Genomic DNA, 26,956 nt, shown 5'->3' with positions numbered 1-26,956 from the left:
CCATATAAATAGTTTATTACCTTGCATGTGATATCCACCATGCGGAGCCATATAAACTAGCCATTAACTTGTTTGGGATATCCATCATGCAGAGCCACATAAATTGGTCATTACCTTGTATGTGATATCCACCATGCGGAGCCATATAAACTAGTCATTATCTTGTATGGGATATCCACCATGCCGAGCAATATAAACTAGTCTTTATCTTGTATGGGATATCCACCATGCCAAGCCATATAAACTAGCCATTAATTTGTATGGGATATCCATCATGCGGAGCCACATAAATTGGTCATTACATAGAATGTGATATTCATCATGCCGAGCCATATAAACTTGTCATTACCTTGAATGGAATATCCACCATGCGGATCCATATAAACTAGTCAGTGTCTTGAAAGGGATATCCACCATGTGCAATCCTATAAACCAGTCATTACAGTGTATGTGATATTCACCATGTGGAGTTGTATTAACTAGTCATTACCTTGTATGGGATATCCATCATGCGGAGCCATGTCTCCAACTTTAGGGCGAATGGAGAGATTGATGGCACCAGTCCACAGGAAAGCGGGGCATAGACGTAGACAAAATCCTTTTTGTGGTGTTCTTGTAATTCGTCGTTGGCCACTGCTTTGTCCATCATTATTTGGTCTCTGTAAGAAAAAATATTTATATGTAATTACTCTGTTGTTTCTGGTTAATGTTGAGTTTGCGGTATTCTGTCACACAGTCACAGTGGTTTCTGCTCAACGTAGAGTTTACACTATTCTGTCACATGGCCAGGGTGGTTTCTGCTTAACGTGCACTTTGCAGTATTCCGTCACAGGGTGGTTTCTGATTAACGTGGAGTTTACAGTATTCTGTCATATAGTCACAGTGGTTTTTGCTTGAAGTAGAGTTTGCAGTATTGTTTCACATAGCCATAGCTGTTTTTGCTAAACGTGCAGTTTGCAGTCTTTTGTCACATGGTCACAGTGGTTTCTGCTTAACGTGGAGTTCGCATCTTCTGACGCCACATTGGCTTAGTGTCACCAGACCATCCCAACACTCTTGCTTTTAACATTTGGTATAATGTTTACAGTTATGGCATTAACCGGTATCCCTACTCCAAAAGAAGGATTGGAAACCATGTGCAATTTTTAAAGCTGACAAGCGAGCGATATGTTCCAGAAAAGCTGTGTTACATCAATGAAACCGTAGTGAAATACTTAGGTTTACACCAACAGTTGTGATTTGGAGAGACAACATCAATGCCAACATTGTACTGAAATCAGGATACTTGCAAGCAATGCGAAATGTATTATTTTTTCAGTTCTCCGCACGGATGACTACTTAAGCGCTTGAGCTGCTGCGAAGCAATGCAACTTATTGTGATGGTACAAGGAGATTAGAGATGTAGCAAAGTAATATTGCCAGACTGCGCCACGAAACGATACTGACATGGCGGATTCATCTAGTCATGTTGACCTTTTTCGGCTTCCATGACTAGGTTGTTCTGGACCAGTCGTAAAGTAATTATCAGCTCCAGTAACTGGAGTTGTAACCTGGACACGAAGCCATAAATATCCATATCATAGGCTTGGAAATGGCAATCATTGCTCTGCACGAATTTACATGCATACGATAAATACAAAGAGACCTGACTGTCTTGCTCGCGATAGTTTATATACATACATGTAGGATCTGCTCTGATTTTGGAGCAGCTGTATTGTTCCACCAAAATTTAAGATTTTTTAAAACTAGAATCCTCATGTCCGAAATACCCCGATTACAGCTAACCTTAAGCATGCACAAGTTTAGATCATAGGGAACATGTATGCTAAGTTTCATGGAAATTGGTTCAGTACTTTAGTAAGGGTTGCATGGACAAAATCCGAATTCTTGAAAAGTACTATTACGCAAACTCATAAATGGGAATAATCATGAAAAAAATAGCCGATTGCCATTAAATTAAGTATACACAAGCTCAGATGGTGGCAAGATGTATAGTAAGTTTCATCAAAATCAATGCAGTTGTTTTGTAAGAGATGCATAGACAGAATACATGGAAAAGCATTACAAACATGCGTGAGCGCAATTCGAGTTAATGATGTTCGATATCGTTAATACTAACGCAGAAGAAATTTTCTGACAGACTGGGCTACAGATCCTGCGTGAAGACTGTGCAGCACACTTCAATCCGCCAGGCGAACCATAGTAGCGCTAAAATCTGGGCAGAAGCTACATGTATCACTTTAAACTGTTGCGAGGTGCCTAAAGTGAAACAACAGTACAATACTTACGCTGAGAATATGGTTGAAATGGTTCCGAACAGACACGATATTACTAGGATCAAGTTCGCGACTGTGATGCCTATTGTTGACCCACCAGACCTCTAACTGAATCTTGCATACACTGTTTGGTTGATGGAAATTCGTGTAAAGTGACATGAAATTTCTGTGCAAAATCTGCATGGTATATTCTTTGTTATTGGATCAGGCAAATAAAATGATAATAAAAATGTGCCCAAGTAAAGATGATTTTGTTTTTGACACAGTCGACACGCGCGAGACGTTCCCTTTCCTTCTCCATATGCACAATGGCGGATACAAAAGCGATAGAGCTCTTGAACGTGTTTTCACCCATAAAGTGAACGTCAGATCATACTGCATAATTCCAACAAATGTTTACATCATTTGACTATGTCTGAAGGTTTAACTCCAAGTTAACTACATCACTCCAGATTCAATACCAGTCAACCTTCCGCTGATCTGTGCACATGCCAGTCTCGCATTATATGACACGGCACAGTGACAGCCCTAAGGCATGCCATGTACTGTAAGTGGAGGAATTCCCTCACGTTCGGGAGGATTTTGTACAATAGCACAAATTGTTCGCACGGGTAGAGTGTGATTAAAAGCAACAGTATGTACTCCTACATTAAGAGTTTTGTTTTTTAGGGGGTCACTTTGATGAACACATGTGGCGAGTGACCCTTCACAGAAAGGAACCCAGAAATGTACGTGCACGATAAGAAAGTGCAAATTTCAAAATCACACATTTTCAGCACATTATTGTAAATTTAAAATTAGAAGTATAAAACTGGGTCAAATCATCCATAGACTTTAAAAGAGGAAGTTGTAAATTCCTCGCTTGGCGTTCAGCATGAAGGGGATAGTGCATCACACAATAAATAAAACAATACACAACCATATACTAATTTCTCGGTAAACTAAATATGGTCAACTGCAATTTTCCCAGTGCACATTACTTTTGATATAGGGCTTTATATATGTTTTTATCCGCCCTTGGGCATCCATATTTATATATGTTTATGAGTTAGCTCTCTTCGATGGGACTCGCCAGCCGATTGAATTGGAGCCGCCTGACAAACTTTGTCGAGTTCAACTTTAAAATAAATCATACCACCCGGATGTTTTTCATGGAGTTTGACATATAGTTCATTTTATTGTTTTCCTTTCTTTTATGAGAGTTACTTAGCGTAGGCAGTTTTTGTACAAATGTTCATGCCACATATACTGAAATAATGGTCTTTTTTTAATAACAGTTTTTATGCATCGTCGGTTTTGTATTTTCTGCATCCATGCAACCATGGCTGCAATTGTCGTAAGGTTGTGAATTTTGCTTTTCCAGATGGGGCCTCCGGCACACATCGATCGTAGTCTAAGTTGATAGTAATTACTATGTTAAAGACATATGTTGCCATTGCAATTACGGTCAGCTTAGCCTCCTATTGCTTTGTGAAAGAGGCGCCAGATCGCCGCTGTTTTCATTGAAAAAATCCTTGGGTATGATGTTAACTTGATAATCGAATAAATAAATGTCATCCGACATGTCAGGATGCCAGTCACATGTCTCAGTGTGAATGTGTTTCCCTTTTTATCTGCTGAAATCACAACTTAACAACAAACGAAAACAGTGTCAACGAATTACTACATGTAATTGTACTGGTAAACAATAACTTACACCTTAGGGTAAAAAGGGTTATCTAGTTACGAACACGATGGCGTTTGTTTCGGGAAATTTCAACACACCAACTCGACTTTTCGTCGCCTTCTCGGTTGGGAAGACAACCATCAGACTGGAGCCCGCCAGGTTACTTACGAAAAAGTGATGCCGAATATTGGTAACGGTTTCAGCACTGAGAAGAACACATTCATCGCTCCTGTGGCCGGGTTCATCAGATTACATTCACTGCTGTTAACTATAAAGATGACGATATGGACGCGAAATTATACCTAGATCTCTACGAAACATGGAGTACCTGGTTTCCGCTGATGAACACCGTTTTGACAGAGTTAGAAAAAGGGGAAAAGGTTTTTGTGCAGATAATGGAGGGTGGTTTGTTTGGGAAGCCTGCAGAAGTTTACGCGACCTTCTCTGGCCCACTGATCGTGCCCCTTCTCTTTTCATCCCGATGATTTTTCTGGTAATATTGAATATTTTGGCAAACTGATTGATGACTTTAACAATAATCAAACAAATAAATGTAATAAATCAAATTAACTGCTTTCCTAATCGGTATATCTGACAACGGTTGCGATCGCTCACATTTAAGCAATTCCCGTCATACATTTACCGCTGATTTGGGAATAAAATTATCTTTGGCTTGTAAAAAATTGTAGTGAAGTCACCTGAATGACTCAGTACCAGTGCATCGGCACGGAAGGGGAGGCAGGACGACCACTGGGCTTCCCCGATTTCATTGGTAGGTTGTTCGAGATATTTGTACAGCTGTAGTCGAACTGCTCATTGACAAGAAAGACGAGTGTGATCAGGAGAGCGATGCTGTCGTTTGTTTCGTTATTGCATGAAGGTCTGAAAGTCAGTATAGAGGTTGTATGCCAGTGGCTGCCACGGCATATGCGTGACAAGTCATGGGTCAGTCATAACCTTTGTTGCGCTTATACACAACACAACTCTGGAACCTAGAAAACTTTACTTATACCAAATTCTGGAAACATAACAATTATTCCACCATTCCAAAAACAAAAAGTCATTTATAAGCGCTTTCATAAAGGAAAATGTAAGGCGGATAATTGGCCTCAGAGAGGTATTATTAAAAAAAAGTGCAAATTTCAAAATCTCAGCACGATTCTGTAAATTTTTGAATCGGAAGAATAAAACTTGATCAAAGCTCCCATAAAACTTATACGCCATGAAAGACATGATTGTTTAGTAATAACCCGACAAAAATACGCTCTTGATCAAAAAAGACAATTTTTCGTTCAACGAGTTACCGTGTTCTTAAATTATGGTACGAAGATAAAAGTTAACCAAACAATATTTTCACTGAAACTTTGTGATTATGTGTGTATTTCTACATGCTTTCAAAGTCTCGTTTGTCTTCATATGTAAAACATCATCTTTATAATACGATGAATTTTGTCATATTATATATATAAAGAAGTGGCCTTAAGAGTACGTCAGCAGCTGTCACTTACGGCGATAGTCAGTTTCGCTTATTGAGGTGCACAGTTTGTTGCACTAAGGCCGATTCCCCGCCTAACCATATCAGATCCTTTCTTTCTGAACTCTCTCGCCATGCGAAACTCTACGCGTGTGTTCACTTGGCCGTCAACTACCCTAGGAAGGGTTAGGCCAAAAATACCACGTTTTGTGAAATTTTAGGCTGATTGGAACTGCTTCAGTAATTGGTTATCTTATTAAATCTACAGTATGAATGAATCTATGAACTGGACTTGAACTCACAGCGACCGTATTGGTGAGAGGCTCCTAGGTCATTACGCTGCGCTAGCGCGGTAAGCAACTCAGCCACAGGGACCCCGTTTAAGTTATGAAATAAATACAAACGACACAAAAAATTGTATGGATGACCAATTGCAAAATAACTACATCTATTTTAGTTAAGTTACAATTACATATGTGTTGACAAAGTCGAGACAAAGAAGACAAAGGAGAATGAGACAGTGATGGTTAAGTCTACACGATCGTAATGAATGGACTGAGCTTGGCGTTTTGCCCATTGGCCGCGTGGTCAACCACCATTTCCACGGAGTTTTTGTCTCAGTCCAGTTTTGGGTAGTGGTTTGAGGTGGGCTGGTCGGCCATGGTGACGTGGTTGTTGCCGGTGCGTTGGGTTGGCTGGTCGAGCTGCATGTTTGGCAGCAATAATCCCGGACTGTCTGGCTGTACATGGAACACTGGCTATGGTTACATTCGTCCCACAAGTCCCCATACTCACAACCTTCAAACAGAGAATATACAATCTAACTGTCCACTCACATGTGAAAAAGCTTTATGTACAAACTATTTTGTGATTGCCTAATTCAAGGAGGAGAAATCGTAAAATTATAAAACCCGAATTTTAAATATACAAATAGATGATTAAGCGATTAACACTTAGACGCAGTTGCATGATATAAATGTAAGTCGGTTAACAGAATTATGATAAAGTCAAAAAAGTAGCAGCAGTTGTGGCCCACAAACGTTGCGATAAGAGCAAAACTTTAGGCATTTTTCAGTAACCTGCTACAGAAAATGGATCAGCTTGCTGCAGCATTAACCGCCTTTCATCAACTCTTATATTGTTATTCTTATCTCAACGTCAGTGTGTCTACGTTTTGTACATTTTTTCGCTAAGGAGTTCAGTTCCGATTCTTGTCCAACATTAGGTCGTTCATAGGACGGGAGATTTAAGAAGTGCTTTGGGAAACTGACGCGGCCGAAAGGGTTAGTCGGTAGTAAATAGTCCTATAGCCTTTGTGAATTAAGACATAAGTGTTGAATGACGGACGTACCATTTGGTAACCCGAGACTTCGTCTTCTCGAATGCGCAGTTCTCAACATACCAAAGTTGTGCGCCACAAATACATGTCTTTTAAACCTAAAATAATTCTAACTTCGTATGATACAGCTATTCGTTAATCATGAAAACTATAACGTTACAATTAACACAAATGTATCAGGCGCATAGACAGCATTCCAACGTTTGCTATTCGAGCCGGCCGCACTCGTCCAGAAAATAAACTCGTGGAACGTTAAGACTGAAACTAAGGAGACGCACATCATTAAGGGGCGATGAACAACATTGTTGCTGACTTTAACTTTTGTTTTAATAATCGTGAAGAGTAGCCGATTTCACCCTAGCAACGGATTCACGTGATTTCAAAATGGCGGTTTGCGAAGATTGGATGAAGTTTGAGTGAGTAAGTCGTTTATTCTACCCTGCTGTTAGTTGCGGGCAGTATGCAAATATTCATATTAAACAGAGATGACCTTTCAAACAACCTCGAGTGTGTCACGCAACACACCGGCCGGTACGTTTACCTCCCCGAGTTAAATCATTTCATGCTATTTATGTCGACAAATAAAAGAATTTGAGTTTGTTTACTTGTTAGATTTGCCGCGTGATTTATATAAACGTGAACAATCGAGATTTCGTCCAGTGATAAAAGTGTTATTTCGCACAGTTTACAGATAGGCCTATCGCTTTTGTTTTTACATTTTTCATATTTTCCCCCCAGACGCCATGACGTTGAAAAAGAAACATTTGTTTCAAGGCATTCCGATCTGAGCTCAGCGGTATGACGTCACAATACATGTACAATAAACACGAAACAGTAAGACACGACATCATACATACGCAGCTTTGACGTATCTAGGCTTACCGTTGATTGGCCTAAAATGCATGACCTCTGTGGAGGCAGTAAAACAGAATGTCTGTATGAAATATGCAGTTTTGCCACATTTTGTTCAATTTGGGGGGTAAAGCTGACTTTAACGACTTCGTCTTGGTGTTTGTTGTGTAGCCTGATACCACTGAACCTTGTTTCGTACCTCGCCAAATCCCTCCAATGCGCGATTTGACTCGGTAAGAAACAAGGTTCAGCGGTATCGGCTTACATAGCAAACAACGCTACGGCGGTGACAAACCCCTTAATTTAATTATTTATTAAATGGGACGTTAATTATACTTAAAGATCACGGAAACCTGTTCTCGTCTCGTACACTTTTGGCATTATGAGAACACCGCAGTCGACAGAGTGGAGTTGCGGGTTAAACTGGGAACATGGCCAACCGATCTCAGAGCTAGGTAGTTACATGTACGTGCTATTAACATTACAGGTTATGTTAAACAGATACTATGTATTACTGTGAGCCCATCTCGGGTTAGGCATGTCCGCATGTGTTCTGTAGCAACATTCTCAATCTATACGCTGCTAGGGGCCTATATGTCCTATACATATGATTACATATTCCCCAGACTTGGCTAAATTTGATTTGTACAGTAATGAGACCTGTGTAAATGGACACGGTATCGGTCAATAACTTTTCTTTTTTCAAAAAAGTTCTGCGTCATAATGATTCAGCAGCTAACAGCAAAAACATGTGAACAACTGCTTGTAACATCATTCCCATGCCTTTGCGAACCGAGTCGAGAGGCACCAACTAAGAGTCTATCTAGGACAAGTATATGTACATAGCGTTAATTTTGGGGTTCTTTTAAATATTTACAACAGGGTCGAGCCGATTGTAATTTCTGATTGTAAGTTACAGCTATCGTAGATAAGAGTCTCGAGATAGGGGTGATCTAAGTCTTGGTATTAAGAAGACTGGAGTCACGAGGTCACAGAAGATGAAATAAAGCCTCGCGATGTATATTTTTTTGGACTACTTTACCTCTCCTTCTAGCACACCTCCTGTAAAGTGGGCCACATGACACGTTCAGGGATATAATATCCACTTAAAGTCACGAACTGTAAAACTTAAAAATGGCAAAGATTGGAAACTACAATATCGACTAGGGGATGAAGTTGGTATTAAAGTATGGCAAATGACTCACCTGGCGCTGCATCGGGATTATAGTAGTTCGCACATGTGCGGCAGCATTCCTGAGCTGAACTGTAACACTGCCCTGGAGTGATTGACCCACAGTAGGACGCCTGATCGTACTGGCAACCTGTAATCATAACCTCTAGATAGGTGCAAAATACATATTAAAGTTCAGTATGAACTAAAAAGGAAGCGAACAGCCTGCTTGAAATCAAAGCTTACTAACGTAGAGTGAAAAGGCGCATAAGGTTGATAGAGCATCTGCACTTGATTCTGTGATTGTAGTCAGAAGGTTTATTATGGATCACTAGCAGATGAGCACTGATTTACTACACCTCCAAACCTAACCTGCCTGGTTCCCGGTGTAACAGTAAAAAATCTTGAATACAGACTTAAACACAACAAACAGAGCTTCGTTTTCCCACAAGTCCGTTTCAAGTCAGTCTATTATGCCGCGCAGTTACCCTTTATATCTTGTCCACCGGTCGTACATGCACGTGCAAAGGCCTGCCAGCAACTGGTGACTGTAATGGTGCCTGGCGTCGTATGAGTGAAATATGCTTGAGTACAGCCCAAAACTCCAATTTTTTGAGTATTATTATGACACGCCTTTAATACTACAGCTTCGGAGAAACTGCAATCTATCATAGAAAAGAAACAACATATGTTGAGGAGGGTGGGAGCGCGTTAGCTTGTGGCATTCGCGCTGAATTTGGCTCGAAAAATTAAATGTTCAGCTGTGGTATATATTGCACTTTTGTTGTATTTGGCCTTTGGTTCTTGTAGCTCATGCAGGGTTTTAAAACAGCACAAAAGTTGTTGAGAATTAACTTCCCAGTCTGTGATGCATATCACACAGTCGCTATGGATCACTCGAAATTCAGCTGTCCGGGACAGGTTATGTCTCAGTTTCGATAACAGTGCACGTGTTTTTAAAATCCAATCATCACTAAGACAAACCTGTGATTGATCTTCACCAATTTATGAAAACAAAGTTCAGAGCATTTCGTGTGATAGCCAGACAATACAAAACACAGATACTTAGGCCACCAGGAGCACTGACAAAGCTTCACATGTAACAAATACTAGATTTCTTTAGTTCCAATCACATTTTTGATCACATTTACTGTAACATTAGCGTCATTAAAATCTTTCAAAAATTATTTTAGAGTATATGAACGATGCAGGAAAGTGAGGAGCTGAACTGAAGGTGAAACTTGAGAAGCTTTGTAGAGGAAACAGGTGTCATTTGAGCCTCTGGAACGCCTCAGGTGAGACAGGTGATCCGTAAATTAGTGTAAAAAAAGTTGCCTAACATTTGTCTCAAGTCACATGATGTTGAAGGAATGATTTTAACTAGAAACTCATGTATTCAATTCATCTTGCGTTAGCGCTGTCAGAACATCGAGAGCTTGACCAACTGGCTCAGTAGAAATCTCACAGCATCAATTAAAGCTATAAAGTGATAAGTCAATGCAACAAATGGATCTACAACCTCTTTACCTACCCGACGGTTCCACAACTCACCTGTGTCCTGCGTTTGTTGGGGGGATTCTGTTGGTTGGGAGGGTTGGTTGAGCGAGCAGGAGCCACAGCATGGCTTGGAATAATAATTACACGCATCGGACCGCTCACGTATCAACTGAGAGCAAGTCTTACCGTCCGTAACGACACCAGGCTCATCTCCAAACGGACATGAATCTGAATTGTGATAAAACATTGCTAAAATGATTTTAAAAGGCATACTAAACAGGAAATTGACTAAACTAATCCAATTTTCTAGACAAACTCAAAAAGACATTTCGACAGTGGTATTCGTACAGTTTCATATGCACGTGATCAGCAAATTGTACATATAGTACCACACAAGTGTCAGGTTTAGCAGACATAACATTATGTAAACCAGTGTCTCAAAGGGATTCAACCAGATTTGACATTTGCCCAAGGATTGATTGTTGATATGAGTAGTTTTACTAACCGGATACAGCTGGGGCATTTGTGTCGTACACGCACTCACCATTCACACACCACTAGAAGAACAGAGAACAAGACAAATAATAATACTTGTATTTATCATCATATCATGATTCGAACAGGCTGTGGGCATCAATTTTGAAAACTCCATGTAAAACGTTTTGGCAAGATTCCAACACGCAGAAAATGACAATGTTTGATGACATCGTATCCTCGCAAGAACTCCAACAGACGGGAGAGCTATTAAACAGTTACCAGTCACTGGCCCATAAATATTCACTACAAAAATGGGGAAGCATTTTTAAAAGCCGGCATTAAAACATTCACAATCCTTGCTTCAAAACAAAAACAAAAAAAAACAAAGAAAAGAAGACAACAACAACACAAAAAAGACAAAAAACAACAAAAAAAAAAGAAAGAAAGAAAGAAAGAAAGAAAGAAAAATTCTGGACAGTGGACAAAATAGGACAAAATAGGTGTGTTAGAACAGTCCTTTCAGGGGCAGCAACTGCCGAATGTGAGACTCGCTGTCGATCTCCTTTGATTGCCACTTGGGAAAGGTGTTCAGGCTATATTAGATCAAAACCGAGGCTCAACACACAAAATCACCACGTCTGAAAACTCTATTTAGCGTCTGCAAGAAAGCTTTAAATCTACCTTCCTGTTTCCACATGACGTGCCCTTAGCTGGGAAGATCCGCTTACAGCTGCTAGAGTCCGGCATGAGGCAAAATAAACCTGAACAGACTTCAGCGTATCCCGTGCTCTCGTAGATTTGCTGAAATCACACACAGCATATAATAAACACAACCTCTCGTTAAGAACAAATAGCCCGTGTACTTTTTGAGAGGATTTTGAGGCACACTAAATGTATCATACTGTATTTCTGTGCGCATGTTACGTTTTCTTCAACTTGATATTCTTACTCTTACTCTTACTCTATCGCTGACAGGGAAGCTGCTCTTTATAAGAAGCTCTGTTGGTCGGTTGACAATGTCGCTCGGTACAGTTTTTGGTAAAGTAATATTTTAATTCACGAGGGGCAAGATTGTACGACAGTATTGCTTAACATTAGATCACCTGTGTAATGTACATATACATTGTTACCTGACAGAAATTGCATGAGCAAAACCATACGTACTGCGATATTATATCAGTCATTGGATTTGGTCGGTTTTCCCCAATATCGTCAAGCTAATTTGATTTTTCAGTTTTTACAATTAGCGTTAAAGGGACTAATTGTCGACGGCCAAAATTGTGCTGCTATTTTAAATGTCATCTATATATCGGGTGGACATAAAAAATGGGCCGTACTTTGACACTCAATATCTCAGAAACCCTCTTACGTCAGCTTCGAAAAATTTACACACTCAAAATTCATTATGTCCTAAGTATACAGACCAGATTTCAATTTTATCCTTTAAGATTTCTGTTCATGGGACCAAAATCAAAATAGAGTCAAAAACGCATGTTCTACTTTGTTTTACTTGAAAAGGGGATCAATTCCTTGTCTGCAGCAGAGAAAACCATCTTGATTCAACAAACCTTGTGCCTATCTGGCAGAAGGGTTTCTCTGACACTTGAGCCAGACAATTTTTCCAGATTGACGCGTGTCACACAGGTGCAGCGCACGCTCTACCCATAACACCTGACAGGTGATTCAGTGTGGGTCACCGGAACGTACCGTTTTGAGGCTATGTTTTCATTTTAACCCTGTGTACCGACTACTGAAGCTATGTCATTGAAAATTAGTCAGTATATTAACAAAATCATGCCATCTGAATGTCTAAAGTTTGAAAGGGTTGGAACATAGGATAATGGAGCAAGGCAGCATCAAAGTACTGCCCATTTTTTTATGCCTACCCGATATACTCAAAGTGAAAGACAACACCTGACTAATGTTTATGTCCACTGAAAGACTACCATTCCAAATATCTTAAAGCGGCATTAAATATTTTTTTTAGATTTTTTTCAACCCAGTAAAACTTAGTGAAACTTCATTTTGTCACAGCTTCAGCGTGTCTCCATTATCGAAGGCAAATGTGACGTCAAGTTTACTCTACCTCTCGAACGTCGAAGGTATTTCCTGTATCATAGTCTAAGCAGTGGCCTTTAGCAGATTAAAGTTGTGGACTTCGGCGATGAAGGACTAAGGGATAAGAAGCTTCCTCGGAAACTAGACATATTGGAGGGATATTTCTTCCACTGCTTGAACTGTTGTCATACTAGGCCTACTGTGTCATTTATACAGTTTACGAGTAGCGTGCAGATGCACCCCCGCGGTATTCTTGGTTCAGGTCGTATAGCCTCTGGAGAGGCTGTGCTCGTGATTTGAACCCCTAAAAATATTTACAATTTTACAATAGGATTGTTGTACAACTGGATCCATGCTCAGTTCTGAAACAATAAATAAATCTAAGCACCACTGAGGCTGATCTAGGCATTCCACTGTCGCTGGATTTTATGCTTCAATTTTGTAGTGGTGGCTTCTAGGATGGGAGCAGTGCTGATCCAGTTAATGCGGACGTCAGCGAAAGAACCTCGGCTTTAACATGGCGTTTCAATACCTTTTTACTGTATTTTATGAACAGAACAATCATAAATTGTATGCGAGAAAGACAAAGGGCAAAATTTGAATTCTTCAGTTCCAATAATCCCTAATGAATTTTTCCCTGACTGATATCTTTTATTTAATAACTGCATGTTGACTAAACGCTAACATGAACGACAAAAAAGGTATTTATGTAACTTGAACAGCGTGTATAAGTAGACGTAAGATCTACTGATGAGATGAATGAGGTTTGGGCCGAGACTATATGCTACTGTAATTTGTGATGCCGTCGTTAAATATTACACGGCTTATAAATCAACTGATTTTACGTCTGTGGTGGTCCGTAAATGATACGGACCTGTCCCACAACACTATTTGAAATGTCTCTACGGCTACATGTAAATAAATCGTTGTAAACGATCTCAAAATGATGTCTTATGCAGCAGTTCTCGGCTGTGATCTTTTAATATGAGGTTAGGCATAATCACAGCCGAGGAATCTTCCAGGTTAAAATAGTGGTATTTAAAAACAGCTTATCATGCAGAAAGCCATGTTACAGTGGATGCGCGAATTCGCAACTGTCTGAAGTCTGTGGAGTAGAATGATGGACCCCACAATTTGTGCGAAATGTCAAATTGCTTGCAGTAAAAAGGTTAGGGGGGGGGATTATCTTCGGCAACCGTTCCATTCTAAATTTCACGGAAACGTCAACAGCTGCTGCGCATGCGCGCCTCGCTGACCCAGATTTAAAAACATGGCAGCGCGCGGCGACCTGCTAAATGCGAGCCTATTTTCGACTTCAGTAAAGATTTACAGGAGAATGGCGATGTTAAGGCAAGTAGCGATTGAGGCAGAAAGTGCGTAAATATTTTAGTTTTCCGAATTGCCATGCTATGTGTGTATTCAGGACGGATCTATCGCGCATGCATCTGAATTAAACGAGGGGATAGCTCTTTGTAAGCATTATACCGGAATCTGGTCCTCATAACTGTTGTGCTAAGGATGGCCAGCGGTCCCCGCGTTTCAATACATTTGACATCCTTAGACCGCGGTCTCGGGCTATTCTGTGTTATCATATGTCATTTCATAGAGTGAGTAGGTAAAGGTTACTTGACACCTTATGCCACGCAACCTAATAGCAACGTGTTTGATTGGATAAAATTCTCTAAATGGCTGCCTTGATTCACACCAGCCATTTGTGCAGTATTGTCATTTTGTTCTGCACGATATTCGGTGAAATCTCATTAAAATAATGAAGCATGACACTTTTAGAAAGCTCGAATATTCTGTTTTCGAATGAAATATGTTTTGGGCAGGTGCTGTCTTTTAGGGTTTCAGATGCCTACTGCCAAGTATGTGAACTTGAATGGACAATTGAATGCCCAGTTTTATCCAGGGTTTCCTATCATTCTATCACTCGCTCATGTCGCTATATTCAGAAATCTGGCCGATAATTGACTTTTTGGACTGGTTCATCCCCCAACCCAACCACCTTCGTCTGAGTATATCTCTTAAACCTACCCTACATACAAAGGAGCCTTGTCCCAAAGAATAGACGCACTGTGTATCCCCGTCGTAGTACTGACCCGGCTGTGTAGTCAGGTAAGGGCCCAGGTAATTGGAATCATATCCAGGGTTTTCGGATAACAGGCAGTTTGAACCAGTTCTGTTGAAAGACACATAAAATTAATGATACTTACAAAACACATCTGCAAAAGAAATAAACAACGGATCAACGAAGTACAAACCATAATCAGACAAACAGCTAGTAACTAATTACAAAACATGTCTCTCGTTCTAGTAAGATGCCTCTTACATGACAAAGTGCCATTTGTCATCCCAAAAGAAATCACTAATATTACAAAACACGTCTATCGTTTAAAGACCACACATATCTGATTAAACTGAACGTCTATTGGCGTGGGGAGCCCATTTTAAGGCAGCTTCATACGGTATTTTTTCATCATAAAACATTTAATCAAATCTAAACTTTGGATATTTGAAGTCTTAAAATAGATTCTTGGCTAAAATGTGTAAAATTGATCATTCAAAATTTTCATTCGTTTAATCATGCACAAAGTTTTGAGATCAAAAATCACGCATTGCCAACGCAATATAAGGCAGTAAATTGACCCTCCAGTGGCGCCTACATTACCTCTAGGTAGATCAGTCTTTTGTCTCTCAGAACATTTTAAGTTTTTGCGGAAGATCGCACCCAAATTAAGTACAGCAGCTCATATGGGAGGTAGTCATGCTACTTATTCACAAAGAAATTTAAATTTTGAACTTTTGCTTGACTGCATTATCACATGAAAAGCGTCCCTCGTCCAGAACCACTGACCTGTCAAGTTCTTGCATCAAAGTCCTGAACTGGGTTATCGAACAGGTAGAGAAGAACCAAGGGTGAAGAGCTGTGCCTGCAGACGGGGGGCCAGACACACTGCTCATTATGTACTGCTGGTCGGTGTCACAACTATTACCATCACCATCATGCTTGGAGCCTAAACTGTTAGGAATACAAGAGAATACTCAAAACGAGTGTGGCAACTGCATATGCCACGACTACAGGTCACAGCCACATGTCGCAACTGCATATGTCACGACTACGGGTCACAACCACATGTCGCAACTGCATATGTCACGACTACAGGTCACAACCACCTGTCGCAACTGCATATGTCACGACTACGGGTCACAACCACATGTCGCAACTGCATATGTCACGACTACAGGTCACAACCACATGTCGCAACTGCATATGTCACGGCTACGGGTCACAACCACATGTCGCAACTGCATATGTCACGACTACGGGTCACAACCACATGTCGCAACTGCATATGTCACGACTACGGGTCACAACCACATGTCGCAACTGCATATGTCACGACTACGGGTCACAACCACATGTCGCAACTGCATATGTCACGACTAAATGTCACAAATGCATACGTCACGACTACATATTACAACTACGAGTCACGAGTACATATCACAACTGCATGTGTCACGACTACAGGTCAAAACTACGTGTCACGACCACGCGTCACAACTGCATATGCCGGGCCTTCAGGTCACAACTGCATGTCACAACTACATGTCACAGCTGCATACGTCACGACTACAAGTCACAATTGAATGCTGTAATTGCATATGCCAGAGCTAGACAGGTCACAATTCCATATCATAACTCAGTGTCACAATTACTGCATGTCACGGCTACATGTCAGAACTACATGTCACACTTAGGTGTCAAAACGTCACAAGCAATTGCCACAAATGAATTTCACGACTGAATGTCAAGATTAGATATCACAACACCATGTGACACAGGACATGTACACGCATCTAAGGAGTTCTCGTCGTCATATGACTGAAAACTTGTTAAGAACGATGTTAATCCCCAAGAACATCCATCCATCCATCTGCACATCACAAAGTATAGCGAGTTCAGGGGTATGACAACTTTTAGCCATTGGCCTTCCACATAATTTGAGTTTATGGGGAATATTGTCTTATAATCAGTACTTCTTTGTCAAAGTATACAATTGATTTATCGGTCTCGATTCCACTGATGGTAATCGTGAACTTTGAAATGTAACTGAAGAAGTAAGATAGGACAATTCAAACTGGTTCATATCGCCTACACAACATGATTTTCTCCATATATACAACTGTAGTAGGCCTGTCCGATGTTTCTATGTACCCTAGCCTCTTCTGTACCCATTGGATTACATGTACTCCTAAGATCAGTTATGTGGACGGTGTAAAATACCAAACAAAAAAGTAAATCTTCTGAATGTAAGTTAATTACTGTAAGTGAATTTTAATAAGAAAATATACTTACTTATGACCCAGTTCATGAGCAGCGGTAACCAAACCTCGAAAACTGAAGAAATTCTCGGATATTGAGGTAGCCCTTTGTTTGCAGACTCCACTGATGTAGGCCAAACCTGTGAAACCAGGAATCACAACGTTAGCGTACCGCAATTCTCGGGGCAATCTACAGAGTACCTGTATACCTGATGTCATCAGAACATGGCATCCCTCGGGGTAGAAAGATTACGTTCTCGGCCCTTTAGGCAACCTGGAAGCAGTCTGGTTTTCATGCACCCGTTAAGTCAGTTTCAGATGAATTAGGCTAGAAAATTGATTTTCTCACGATCTTTTCTGCAATATGCGCGACGATGATGTGATGCCATCGGAACTGCCAATACTCGGAACGTTGGGGCCTAACGTTTTCTGAACCATCAATTAAGAAGGTCCATGTGACCAATCATAAACTTTATTTTTTCAAGCATAAAAAACGATCGTTTCGCATATTGCCGTCATTGTTAACATTCCGTTTGACGGAAATTAGAACGTAAAGGCCCTCTTTGCGCGAATTCTGGGCTGCCTTCAACATTGTCCATATGTGCATTCATAAATGGTAATGGTAACGAAGGTGTAACTTTGTTAAAGAAAAAGTCGGCTATTAAAACATAAAATACAGAAAGTTCAGTGTGAATATACACGTAGTCTAAACCTAAAAGTGATGGACATTCTCTGGTATAGTTCTTTTAACGAATTAAAGAAAAAGACAACAAATAACATAACACTAGTTACATCGCAAGAGAGCTGGAGAAATACCTACACGGCCACATTCAGGTTGTTTTTACGTGTTCGGTACCTCTATAAATTATGTTTTTATGTTTTCGGGTGTTCTTTCTTGTTTTTGACTCGTAAAGGCGAATTTGGCAAATTAGCAAAATTCCGCTTAAATTGTCTACGGCGGACACCAGCGAGAAAATATGGCCGCGATTATTCTCTGACGTTTAGAATGCCTGCTGCTGAGAATTTCGGCGATAGGGAGTCGGAATTTGATCAGTCAGACAGTACTGTATTATGTTGATGTGTGTCAGTTTGTATGACATGATTTATTTGGTCACCTGACACACCTCGCTGACCACGACCAACGGAAAAATCCGGCTAGAGTACTGTCTGCGACTACTCTGCGAATATCGCTAGCGTATATATTTCGCAGGCGGAAATATTCCTGTCCAAGATCAGATATATTCGCCTGTAGCTTGTTCCCAGCTTTACAGAATCCGGAAACACGATGATGTGTCCCCCATACTCCACGCCCTTTGGGCTAAAAGGCTAAAACGGTGTCCTTGTGTCGTGCGTTTACCTTGTTTACATGAACTTACCGGCTACTGAATTCTTGCCCTGAGTCGATAAATCATATCTGAAAAATGAGAAAAGTTCAAATCAAACATTCGTGCAATTTTATTTTTTGCTAAACAATGGAATACAGTTGATTCCGGCATCAACCTGTCCTCACATGTTGCAAGTGATCGTATTCGGTTTGAGATGAAATAACTCCATAACTGTTACAGAGATTTTCCCAGAGAATTTCTATATCCTGTCTGGTATATGACTAAAATAATTAATTAGCTCTGCACATTGTAGACTTAAATATAAGAATTTAAGGATTTCATTTTGGATGTTGAACTATTGGCTTAAGTAACTATAACAGCGTAAGCCTGAGCACCATACCATGGTGAATACATCCAATACTAACGAATACTAACGAAGTAAATGCCATAGCGTGATCGTGTTTAGGTAGGTCTGAGCGGGAACCAACCCAGGAGGTAAACGCTTCCAGCGCAGAGCTAGCTTCCAACAACGCCCGTTCAGGATTGTCAGTGTTTGGTGACGTCTTTCCGTGCGTCCACACCGAAACAGAACTTGACTAAACCGAAAAAAATAAATCAATAACGAGTAAGCCTCGAGGAAATCAAGGATTTCAGACACATTTCATGAAGGTCCATTATTACCCAAATAAATATAAAGTTGGTTGACATGGCTGTCTTTCTGTCACTGTAGGAAATACAAAATATTGACCCAACCCAACAGGCAAAGCATATGTGTCATGTGTGGACAAATTTGTCAGTTCAAATAAATAAATAAATAAATATACATATATTTTCCTATTCTCTAATCTGAGAACAAGATGAATAATCACTTCGAAAAAACATTTTACAAAGTAAGGTACTCTTGTAATATGAACTTACATCCGCAACGAACAGTCCAGAATGGAGGACGTTAATGGCAAAGTCATTCTCTTTGATATTCTTGTACCTGAGATCTATCTGCAAAACCATAACCGAAATGTGTCTTGAAGAGGAAGGCTCTTTTTGGAATTACTTGAAACAAGCACTCAATTTGCAAAACAGTTTTTCTTACCAACATATTCATATAATTTCAAAATAGGCCTAACTGGAAAACGTGATCATGTAAAAATATGCATTGTAATATGGCGGGCATTTTATTGATTTTAATTATTTTGAAATTGTGACATTAATGTTGTTACACAACTGAATATACTGTATATATGTTATAAATAGAACACAAGATGCCACCAAGGTAAATTACTTACCCCATTTAGGAAATAGGCATAATACTGCTGAATGGACTGTAATGTTAACTCATGTTGATTGTTATTATTTCCGCTTGTTTGTGAAGACCAGCTAGAAATGAAGAAAGCACAACGAAACAAGTATTAGGATGAATTATGAGACCCAAGTGTTCTATCAAGGCGTCGAAACATTCGTACATATCAGCCGTCAACCATTGTGGACGATCTGGGTTAATGATCGTGGGACTAATTTCCAAAACAACGTTCACCACAAACTACAATAGAGCTATGACAGTATATCAAGTAACGGTTTTTTGTTTTTTTTTTTGGTTAACCTGATTAGTATTTTACGTCGTAGTCAGAAATATTTGCCTTATACGACGGCGGCCAGCATCATGATAGGAAATAGTGCAGAGCGCGTGCGATACCCACGACCATCGGCAGGTCGCTGAAAGATCGTCCTGTAGAGGTCCACAAGAGGATTGACTGATTGATTTGTTGTTCTTTAGCGTTGTGATTAACAATGATACCAATTGATTAAATGACTGATTCATATAAATGTTGGAAACTGTACCACAGAATGCTTTGCTCTTAAGTCAGTTTTATGTCTGAAGGTGGAATGCCAGGGATCCCCCGCATATGGCAAGGTTTAAAGACATAATAAACATATCTGAGACATGGATTGGACCAAAACCTGGTGTGTTTGACGAATTGCCCGGCACTTGGCCGAAACACAAACTTGTCAGAATTACAATGTTCTTACTATTGATAAATGGAGTAATCCAAAGCAACCAACATTTCCACTTTGTATGTCTTGAAGCCTTGCCTCTTAGGTCGATGTGGCAAATGCTCATCAAAAACGGTTGAATTATCTGTAAAAGTCGCAGAATTTATTGTGCATTATTCAGCAGACTACAGAATTTCACATGACATACAAGTTATATGAGCTTGGCTGGTTAAAGTCAATGATTACATATTAACGCCTAAGCACTTATTCAGTTTAGCCTGAACTAAAGTCTAATTAGTTTTGTACTAGAGCAAGACTGGTATTAAGATTTAAGGCAGACTTAACGTTCAATACGCTTTTGATTAATCTTTCATTTGCTAAACTGTATGAAATGACTTACAAATAAAAAAACGACAACACTAGATCAAATGTATACATGTATCGATAAAGAGTCACATTTAAACTTCAGAAAACGCCACTTTTCATTTTCTTGTGATGTAGGACAACCCAGGTATCACAGTTCAAAGTAACAAAATTTTGTCAAACCTAACGTCAGCGCAATCTGAGGTGGTGTTAAATCAGCTGGATTAGAAGACAATTCCGATATACTTTAAAGCCAGTTTCAATGAGAAAAGTAGTATTGGAACAAGTCTACTGTTACCGCACGACAAAGCAGTATCTCGCCTCCAATACTGGAGAGCGTAGGATGAGGCGACATCCTGATTCCCGTTTCTCTAAAATGGCATATTCCATGGCATCGCAAAAATTCCAGATTAAAAGGTGATATATAGAGTTACCAAGCACGCAACAAAAAAGTGCCTACGTCCGTTTAGGTCTGCATGGACCTATTATCTGCAAGAAGTTTAGTTATATCTTTTGCTGTTTTTCACCTTTCTCCCATCATTCTCCCCTTTATCACAACAGTTGATTGTAATTCCTTTCTGTTCCTTATTAACACACAGATTAAGGTTAACAATATGTCAATCCTCCTTCAGATGGCGTAGTTCTCATTGGTTTCAATCCAGTCGTCCACGAGTTTATCTTTTTCCGGACGTTGCCGAGTGCAGGCCACGCCGCCGACTCGAACTGACAATGAAAGTTATCCTCGTTTGGCTTGCCACCAATGCGTCAGGTACATTTGTGATAATTGTGACGTTATAGTCTTTATTATTCACAAATAATCAGGTGATAAGTCAGAATTACTGCAGTATTAGAGAAAACATGTTTTGTCGTGCACAGCTTTGACATATTCAGAACACTCGAAACGGCCGAGTTCGAGTTGTATGAATTGAAGATAAGCTGGGAAGAATGAACAAATCTCACATCTAACCCTGCATGAACTCCTAAACCCCGATGACATACCTGGCAGTATATAGTCAGTTTCGAAAACTTCTTCCGTTTGATTTATTCTTTTAAGGATATGCCTGTGAAATTCGCCATTAGCCAAAAAGTCCGGTGATGTTCTCTCTGGATAGATAAGGTACGACTTATCGCCTCTTTGAAGAACTCCCTCCTAAGAAAACAGAACACCTGATTTTAAAGACACGAAACAGGTGAGGTGGAGATATATTACCACCTGATTCAGAGCACTGAATTCGTTCTAAAAATTGCCTACATGTGTACATACAATTTATGTTGTAGCAAGATTTCAAGTTTTAATTCCAGTTTACAGGGAAACTATGCTTTCTATGATAAAATAAATCAAACCAGATTCGTCTTCAACCAAGAAAAAAAAATGACTAAGTGTATTTCAGGTTATTTCAAAATTGAAGAGTTTAGGTCACCATGAGACCTACTGAGCATACAACGCAGTCTATTTCCCAAACTTCGCAGCCCCATCAGTAAAGAATATGTGTTTTAAGTTTCAAAGCAATGTAATAAGTGGTTAGAAAGAAGAAGTTTCTTAAAATTCCATATACATGTATCTCCAATATGGCGTACCTAAGTACCTCAGCGGAGTGTAAATGTTTCCCAAGTCAATTGGCAATGAACGGTGTAGGTGAATAAGATAAAAAAACATGATACGAAAAAAATACTATTCCGAGCAAAAACTATAGCCTCCCAGCCTTCAACCATTGAACTGGACGTTAAACCATTCAACTAGCCTTAAGCTGGGCGTATATACTTCAACCATTATATCAATGTACGAGTTTACTTATGAGCTGGGCGTGTATACCTTACCCAATGTACGACTTTACTTATGAGTTGGACGTATGTACCTTAACCAATGTACGGCTTTGCTTATGAGCTGAACGTATATACCTCATCCATTACATCAATGTACTGCTTTGCTTATGAGCTGGATTTGTATACCTCAACCATCATACCAATGTGCCTATTCATATACGTCAACCATTACACCAATGTACTGCTTTACTTATGAGCTGGACGTATATACCTCATCCATTACATCAATGTAATGCTTTGCTTATGAGCTGGACTTGTATACCTCAACCATCATACCAATGTGCCTCTTTACTTATGAGCTGGACGTATATACCTCAACCATTACACCAATGTACTGCTTTACTCATGAGATGGACGTATATACCTCAACCATTACACCAATGTACAGCTTTGCTTATGAGCTGGACGTATATACCTCAACCATTACACCAATGTACCCCTTTGCTTATGAGCTGGACGTATATACCATCAACCATTATATCAATGTACGACTTTACTTATGAGCTGGACGTATATACCTTAACCATTGTACGGCTTTACTTATGAGCTGGACTTGTATACCTCAACCATCATACCAATGTACCTCTTTACTTATGAGCTGGACGTATATACCTTAACCAATGTACGGCTTTGCTTATGAGCTGGACGTATACACCCCAACCATCATACCAATGTACGGCTTTGCTTATGAGCTGGACGTATACACCCCAACCATCATACCAATGTACCTCTTTACTTATGAGCTGGACGTATATACCTTACCCAATGTACTGCTTTACTTATGAGCTGGACGTATATACCTCAACCCATTACACCAATATACGGCTTTGCTTATGAGCTGGACGTATACACCCCAACCATCATACCAATGTACCTCTTTACAACCATCACAACCTATGTACGGCTTTGCTCATTAGATGGACTTGTATACCTCAACCATTACACCAATGCACGGCTTTGCTCATTAGATGGACGTATATACCTCAACCATTACACCAATGTACGGCTTTGCTCATTAGATGGACTTGTATACCTCAACCATTACACCAATGTACGGCTTTGCTCATTAGATGGACGTATATACCTCAACCATTACACCAATGTACGGCTTTACTCATTAGATGGACTTGTATACCTCAACCATCATACCAATGTACGGCTTTGCTCATGAGCTGGACGTATATACCTCAACCATTACCCCCAATGTACTGCTTTACTGATGAGCTGGACGTATATACCCTCAACCATTACACCAATGTACGGCTTTGCTTATGAACTGGACGTATCCACCCCAACCATCATACCAATGTACGGCTTTGCTCATGAGATGGACTTGTATACCTCAAACATTGTACCAATGTACGGCTTTGCTTATGAGCTGGACGTATCCACCCCAACCATCACAACCTATGTACGGCTTTGCTCATGAGATGGACTTGTATACCTCAACCATTATACCAATGTACGGCTTTGCCCTTGAGATGGACTTGTATACCTCAACCATTATACCAATGTACGGCTTTGCTCATGAGATGGACTTGTATACCTCAACCATTATACCAATGTACGGCTTTGCTTATGAGCTGGACGTATCCACCCCAACCATCATACCAATGTACGGCTTTGCTCATGAGATGGACTTGTATACCTCAACCATTATACCAATGTACGGTTTTGCTTATGAGCTGGACGTATCCACCCCAACCATCACAACCTATGTACGGCTTTGCTTATGAGCTGGACGTATCCACCCCAATCATCACAACCTATGTACGGCTTTGCTCATGAGATGGACTTGTATACCTCAACCATTATACCAATGTACGGCTTTGCTCATGAGATGGACTTGTATACCTCAACCATTATACCAATGTACGGCTTTGCTTATGAGCTGGACGTATACACCCCAACCATTATACCAATGTACGGCTTTGCTTATGAACTGGACGTATATAACTCAACCATTATACCAACGTACGGCTTTACTTATGAGCTCGGACCAATTCCACTTTCTTTCTTCTGTAGTTCATGCACGATTATTCCGAATAAGCTGCTTCACATAGTGTCTTCCGCAGTTCACAAATACATGTATTTCCAATATACATATACTGCAATTCAAAGGCAATTCCAATATGCGGCTTTACTTACTGCCTTTTGCAGTTAAAAAGTAATTCTAATGTACAGCTTTACTTACTCCCTTCCGCAGTTCAAAATACTAGTAAACGGCTTTACTTCTGCGGATCAAAAGTAGTTCTAATATACGGTACTTACAACCTCGAATTGCTTCCACCCTCCCTTTTGTAGTTCACAAGTGATCCCAATAGAGGCGAGTCCCTCTGCACCTTGGTAAAACTCCACATGCTGTTAAACAGACACAACAGGGGAGAAAAATATATGGGGAAATTTCTACATTTCCAAAACCAACTGCGTTAAGTTGAATAGACAATAATGTATTGTAAAAATATAGCGAGACCACAATCCTATATCTTGAAGCCCATACTTATAAGTTCGGTTTTCAATTATTATATAGGGGCCTACGTGACCGAGGGAAATAGCACGCCAGTGGGGCGCAATGGCCCAGAAGCCTTTTACAAATATAACCGAAGACGCACAGCATAGAGAGTAAGACCAGAGCAGCGACTATGGTGTGATAACTGTGAAGCAGTCGTTTTGAGTTCAAGTCCAGCCCATGTTGGCTTTCTCTCCGGCCGTACGTGGGAAGGTCCTCCAGCAATTTGCAGATAGCCGTGATTTTCCTCCCACCATAATGCTGGCCGCTGCCGTACAGGTGAAATATTCTTTAATACGGCGTAAAACACCAATCAAATAAATAAATACCGGAAGATAAACTTATTATGTCAGACAGTGCTGTATGAGGGTTTCAGCTATATATGATCGAGCGTCTCATGAAGTGGCATAATTCACACAATAGCTTTAATTCTGCCCGTTCTGTATGCCCTCTTTTATGAAAACAACAGTTAATTATAGTATGTGTGTGTGTGTGTGTGTTGGTTTGGGGGTGGGGGGTGGGGGGGGGGGGGGGGGTTGGTTTGGGGGGGGGGGGAAGGTGTCTGATAGGCTTATATACACACATAGGCTCACATGCCCTTTTGCCGAACTCCTTCAATGGCTAATTGTAACTAATCATATATGAAGATATTTCCAAATCCCTGTTTTCAAAAGACGGTAGCTATGCTTACCTTTAGTGCAGGCACAGTTTGAGGCACAATACGCCCCTCCCTCATTACATAGATTGGTCGCGGCACGTTCACATTTCTGTTGTGTCGCAGATGTATAGAAAAATTTCCGTCAGGTCGTTCAGGGTCAGACACTTCAAATGTCAACCATTCTTTTAAATGGCCGTGCCAAATGTCTTCCCCGCTCTCCTCGACGAGTTTCACTTCGACCCGCTCTGCAATTAATACACAGAAGAACATTGTATCACGGTAAATTAAGTAATTCGAACCTGATATAAACATACGGTTATACAGGTCATATGGTGAAAAGTTGTTTTCTAGGGAATCTTTAAGATATGTGACAATTGTTGGGACATATTTGTCATGTCACATACACGTAAAAACGGAGTAATCTCTCTGTAATATAAATTCTTCCCGGTATCATGACTGAACTGGGACTAATATATGTATGTTATATTAGCCCCAGGACTGAAGGAGGGCATTCATCTTGAAACAAGTTCCTAGCCTATAAGGTACAAGGTAACACTATCTAGTGTATCGATGATTAGCTGATCTTACCTTCAGGAGAATCAATGGTCTCTTTGTCGGCAAGTTGCCATAACAACCCGTCGACATCAAATAACAGAAAAAAAATACCCCAAAAAGAGAAATATAAAATCATGATGTAAAATAGAGTGGATTGCCCGATGTGTCGGACATTTCGCTGTATAACTGGTGTCACATGTCGCGTTTGTCCTTGTTCATTCGGTTATGACGCAACAGACAGCAGTCTAAACGTCAAGTGTTTCTCTTTAACTATGACGTTCAACAGACGTTATCAAAAATACAATAAATGTGACCCTTCACTTTCCAAGGGTTACATCATATACCGTATATACACCTTTTCAATAAATGGCCCCGATCCGTCTAACGTCATAATTCGTGACGTTTTGGTGGTGCTGCAAATGTCCTGGTATGATGTCATATTGTAAAAGGCTATCGTGACGTCATAACATGCTGCACAAAATATATTTAAGGACTGAATGTAATATTTTTAGGTGTAGGCTATAAGTGGGAGAGAGAGAGAGAGAGAGAGAAAAAACGCTGTCCGTGTAGTGCATTGTTTTAACAGTCTTGATT

General features: G+C 40.2%; 1 protein-coding gene across 1 annotated transcript in view; it reads right to left on the bottom strand.

Annotated features, from left to right (window-relative positions):
* LOC135464722 (uncharacterized) overlaps positions 1-26,511 on the bottom strand; it is a 34,262-nt gene extending 7,751 nt beyond the window's left edge. Inside the window, exons 1-19 of the mRNA XM_064742243.1 lie at positions 26,396-26,511; positions 25,841-26,052; positions 24,912-25,001; positions 21,816-21,966; positions 20,490-20,598; positions 19,748-19,838; positions 19,383-19,460; positions 18,900-19,060; positions 18,516-18,553; positions 17,174-17,279; positions 15,668-15,832; positions 14,848-14,992; positions 11,434-11,553; positions 10,781-10,832; positions 10,330-10,503; positions 8,813-8,929; positions 5,954-6,214; positions 4,111-4,210; positions 491-659 (exon numbers count right to left, since the gene is read on the bottom strand). Of these exons, the coding sequence (XP_064598313.1) occupies positions 491-659; positions 4,111-4,210; positions 5,954-6,214; positions 8,813-8,929; positions 10,330-10,503; positions 10,781-10,832; positions 11,434-11,553; positions 14,848-14,992; positions 15,668-15,832; positions 17,174-17,279; positions 18,516-18,553; positions 18,900-19,060; positions 19,383-19,460; positions 19,748-19,838; positions 20,490-20,598; positions 21,816-21,966; positions 24,912-25,001; positions 25,841-26,052; positions 26,396-26,498 (2,442 nt within the window). The 5' untranslated portion in view covers positions 26,499-26,511. The remainder of the gene's footprint in view (positions 1-490; positions 660-4,110; positions 4,211-5,953; positions 6,215-8,812; positions 8,930-10,329; positions 10,504-10,780; positions 10,833-11,433; positions 11,554-14,847; positions 14,993-15,667; positions 15,833-17,173; positions 17,280-18,515; positions 18,554-18,899; positions 19,061-19,382; positions 19,461-19,747; positions 19,839-20,489; positions 20,599-21,815; positions 21,967-24,911; positions 25,002-25,840; positions 26,053-26,395) is intronic.
* Between the last annotated feature and the right edge of the window lie 445 nt (positions 26,512-26,956).

This window comes from Liolophura sinensis, chromosome 1 (genome assembly GCF_032854445.1).
Source record: "Liolophura sinensis isolate JHLJ2023 chromosome 1, CUHK_Ljap_v2, whole genome shotgun sequence".
In the NCBI taxonomy this organism is placed as follows: Eukaryota; Metazoa; Mollusca; class Polyplacophora; order Chitonida; family Chitonidae; genus Liolophura; species Liolophura sinensis.
The sequence above is the reverse complement of the archived record's forward strand: the minus strand, read 5'-3'. Positions and strand labels throughout refer to the sequence as shown.